The sequence below is a fragment of the Camellia sinensis genome, chromosome 3, assembly GCF_055761805.1.
Source record: "Camellia sinensis isolate YWXY chromosome 3, ASM5576180v1, whole genome shotgun sequence".
NCBI classification, from domain to species: Eukaryota; Viridiplantae; Streptophyta; class Magnoliopsida; order Ericales; family Theaceae; genus Camellia; species Camellia sinensis.
The window spans coordinates 149,538,040-149,542,521 of NC_138963.1; the positions used below are offsets into that span (position 1 = coordinate 149,538,040).

The window sequence follows — 4,482 nt, forward strand, 5'->3', positions numbered from 1 at the left end:
TCGTCGGATTCGCGATTTTCTTCGCGTTTCGGACATTTTCAACCGAACAAATCTTTGTTTCGGTGCCTCTTTTGCCGTTCCCACCTTTTTGGGGTTTGTTCCCCTCGCTTTCCTCTTGATTTCCGTGCCCTTTTCACCTCCCGGCCTTTTCGGTCATTTTCGGCCTTCTCGGGAGTTGACTTTTCGGTTGACTTTCCATATTCTAGCCCGGTTTTCCTTCTTCCGGCTATTTTCTCATTATTCTTGATATGGCGGATGACATTCCACAGGGCAGGACTCCCCCGGATCACGAGATGGATCCCGGGGTCGAGCTCCTACCTTTGAGCGAGCGCCCGTTCGACCCGGCGACCTACCGGCCGGCGATTCATGTTCTGCCCCCTGACGGACTTCGCCAGTTTCGGAGTTTCGAGAGGTACGTGCGACCCGAGCTACTACTGCGTGAGCCTACCTCCCACCTGTCCTTCGACGCTTCCGAGGTAACTTTCTTTTCTCTGCTTTCCTTTCTGCAATGTAAGATACAAAACTGTCGTAGCTAGTTGTTCTCTTTAACTGCTTTAGCTCAGATACCCCGTATACTATAGTTGATTGTAAACATACGTACAACTGATATCTGCTTGAGATTGACACCTGCACACACACTGCACTGGCCCTGAATCACCCAAACACATGGCGCACACTGTATTTCACTGCATACACACTGGCACCCAATATTTGCTTGAGTCTGGAAACACGCACACATGCTATACTGTACTGAACCACCCGAACACGCTGACACATCACACATTGTAGTTCACTGTAAGCACACCGGCACCCGGTATTTGCTTGAATCTGTTAAACTTGCACGCATTCTACATCTGTTCTGAACCACCCGAACACGCTGACGCATCACACGTTGTAGTTCACTGTAAGCACACCGGCACCCGGTATTTGTTTAAATCTGTCAAACTTGCACGCATGCTATATCTATGTGCTTCTTAGAACTGCATTTTGAATATTGCCTTGCAATTGTTGTTTTCGGTTTACAGGGGGATTCCCATACCATCCGTGGGTATGGGAACACCGGTGCCCGGGACTGGTACGCCGAGCTTCCCGATACGGTCCGTCGCATCGTGGACCAGGCGGGTTTTGGCGCATTCTGCAGAGGACTCTCCAGGCTCACTACATACAGACCTCTTCTCGCCGCTCTGGTGGAGAGGTGGTGGGACACCACCGATTCATTCCATTTTTCCGTGGCAGGGGACATGACGATGACCCCTTATGATTTCTCGATGCTCACAGGCATCGGGGTAGGGGGTGATCCGATCCCCTTTGATACTGACATGGACGAGTGGACCGCCGCTCAGATCTATCTACTTGGTGAGGTGCCACCCCTCGCTTGTCCAGGCTACGTCTGATATTCCTGGTTCGAGGTACAGTTCCGGGTTCAGCCCACCCTTGTTGATGCAGCCCCGATGACTCCGGAGGCCGTGGAGAGGTACGTACGCGGCTTCCTCATGTTCTTGTTTGGGACGACTATTTTCACCGACCGGGCGAACACCGTGCCTCTCTGCCTGCTCAGCGCACTGGTGGACGTCCGAGGCATCTTGCATTACGACTGGGGTGGCGCCGCTCTGGCCACTCCCTACGGATATATGAGCTCAGCTTCCCACGGCAGCGGACAGTTGTTCGGAGGCTACTGGCGGGCTTGGGAGGTACGTTTCTTCTCCGCTTTTCACTTCTGTTCTATATTTTCTGTATTCTGTACACTGCACACACTGTAGTCTGCTTTATACTTGTTGTATACTGTACACACGGCACACATATACACTCTGCTTTACACTGACTGTACACTGCTGCACACTCTGCACAATACACTGCACAACACGTGGCTCTGCTATTTCTGCTTTTACTCTATATTCTGCTTTATCTGATAATCATATTGATGTTTTCTCTGCAGTTGTGGGTTTACGCCTACTTTCCTAGGCTCGCACCTGTGCCAGTCACGGAGACTCCTCTGGTCGTTCCTTTTTCGCGCCACTTTGACGGGAGATGCACCCGGAGGCCGCGAGAGACTTTCGGCTTCTTCTGCCACTTCTTCGACACCATCACCCCTGCGGAGGTATGTTTTACTTGCAGTTCATTTAAGCTTCGCCTTTCCACTGCATATTTCAATAACAGTAGATAACAAACTGTATTGCATTTTCAGATCACCTGGCAGCCTTGGGCTCCTTTGCCAGCCGTGACGCGGGATCGGTTTGCCGGTGCCGATGAGACCTCGCGTTTCTGGATCTTGTTGGAGGGCCCGGTCTGTCGGGCTTGGTACCTGGGTGAGCATTTCTTACGCCAGACCCTAGGGTTACCAGAGCAGATAGTCCCGGTTCACCTTCCCGAGGATATGAGGGAGACCGAGAGGCTCACCACTGAGCAGATGGCCGATTATACCATTGGCTGGGAGGCGACCCGCTTCAGAGGCATCGGCGACTACCGAGAGTACGTGCAAACGTATCTTATGCAGCCTCTGAGCGGCGGCTTTCGAGCTGAGGGAGTTAGACCCGTGGCGCCAGCAGCGAGGACAGGAGCGGGAGCTGGAGCTGGAGCTTCGAGGAGGGCCCGAGTCCGTGGCAGGGGCGGAGTTTAGGGGGGACGGGGGACCGGTTGGCCTGTTCTGCCTACTTCACTGACTTTCCGAGGGCAGGGCGAGGCGACCTATCAGATCCCCTTCACCCTCCGCCGGCTGATCACGAGTTTGTCGGTGTCCCCGACTTGCCTCCGGTATGCATTACTGCATTTTTGTACAGTCATTTCATTTCAATTTATTTGATATTCCACAGAATATTGATGCATCTGATATTTTTGCAGGCTTCTTCTGAGTACACCCGGCAGTCATTGGAGATGAATGCCTCCATGATGGGGATGCTACAGCGGACCTTTGATCTCCTGGCCCTCTACAGCATTCCGGTACGTTTTTCTGATCACGGCCTCAAATCACTCACAAGCTGATTCACGTAATCTGATGCACGACACAACACCTGATGCACTGATCTCACAGCATCTGATACACTGCATTCACTGCATTCTGCACTGTACTCTGCACTAATAAACTGCTCACGGCATTCACACACTGTACTCATACACTGCATTCTGCACGGTACTCTGCACTGATAAACTGCTCACGGCATTCACATACTGTAGTCATACACTGCATTCTGAACTGATAAACTGTTCACAGCATACTGATGCATTTGCCTTTTGTGTACTTTTTCAGCCTCCCTTCCAGATTCCCGGGGTAGAAGGTGCTCCGGCTGGACCTTCCGTCCCCGCCCGAGGGAGAGATGAGGAGGGCAGAGTATTCCCCTGCTCCAAGGCGGGGCGCACTCATGCCGGGAGTAGTTCGCGGGCTCCCGTTCCTGATGACGACGATGATGAGAATGACGAGTCGGAGGCGGAGGCAGAGGCAGAGTCGGAGTCATCGGAGGAGGAGACCGGAGGCGGCACTAGCTCGGGCTCTGACGACGATGCTGCTGATGCTCCTGGACCTTCGTCCAGGAAGAGGACTAGGACAGACTGTTAGCCCTTGGAGTCACTGGACACGGATTTTTGTTTTCTTCTTTCTTGTACTTTTGCTTTTGTTAGTAGTTAGGATGCTTTGTACTGCCGCAGGCAGATTTTTGTTTTCCTCGAAACTTTGTACTTGAAAAAGATTACGAAATGAACAAAATTTTTTGCTTAAAAAGTGTTACATTTACATATCTCATGTATTGCATCGCATCATGTTACACTTCAATGTAAATGGAATATGATTTGTTGTCCGAATGTTGAACACTTGCACTGTGGTAATCGAATAACTAAACAGCCAACAGCAAAATAAATCCAAGAAACCCACTGCCTGATTCATGGACACACAGCCCTTACTCTGTTGGGGATTAATCTGCATACAGCCCAAAACACAGCATTCGGTTCATTCTGCACACAGCAAATTCTGAGCGAACGGCCCAATCTGACAAGACGGAGCTCAAAGACAGAACCGGTTGGAGTTGAAGCATGCTCAAATATAGAGAATGGCACAGCATTCTGAGTATAAACGATTTTTGAAATTGAATAAGGGTTTTTCGAATCGGGGTATCGAGCCTACAACTGAACACAGCGGGGAGGACTCAAACAAAAGGGTACACGACCTAAACACAACGAGACATGCTCGGGAGAAACCTAAAGCAAAGGATGAAACCAACAAATCAAAAGACACGACACACGAACGCGTCAACGAAGACGGGGACCTTGGATCACGAGGAGACAGTTTCTCTGGGTGTTGTTTCCCACCCTTTCTAATTTGCGATTCTCACATCACTCAACCCTCAAGCTCGGATTTTCTCTCAAAACCCTTTTCCTCTCTTTTCTCTCAACTCACACCTCTCTATTCTTCATTCTCTCATTTTTTGTCCCTCCCCAAGGTGATCAATGAATGAATAGGAAGTTGCGGGCTCATGCCCAATGCCGTTGGCTCGC

General features: G+C 50.7%; 1 protein-coding gene across 1 annotated transcript; it reads left to right on the plus strand.

Moving 5' to 3' along the window:
• The first annotated feature begins 1,319 nt into the window (after window positions 1-1,319).
• On the plus strand, window positions 1,320-3,567 carry LOC145821914 (uncharacterized). Its single transcript, XM_082918486.1, has 4 exons — window positions 1,320-1,356; window positions 2,675-2,751; window positions 2,839-2,937; window positions 3,245-3,567. The coding sequence occupies exons 1-4, from the start codon at window positions 1,320-1,322 to the stop codon at window positions 3,548-3,550; spliced, it is 519 nt and encodes a 172-aa protein (XP_082774612.1). The 3' UTR covers window positions 3,551-3,567.
• Window positions 3,568-4,482: the final 915 nt, after the last annotated feature.

Coding starts and splice junctions, on each gene's coding strand:
- LOC145821914 (XM_082918486.1), top strand. CDS start 1,320: ATGGACGAGTGGACCGCCGCTCAGATCTATCTACTTG. Junction 1,357..2,674: donor CGCTCAGATCTATCTACTTG/GTGAGGTGCCAC, acceptor TTCCGAGGGCAG/GGCGAGGCGACCTATCAGAT. Junction 2,938..3,244: donor TGGCCCTCTACAGCATTCCG/GTACGTTTTTCT, acceptor GTACTTTTTCAG/CCTCCCTTCCAGATTCCCGG.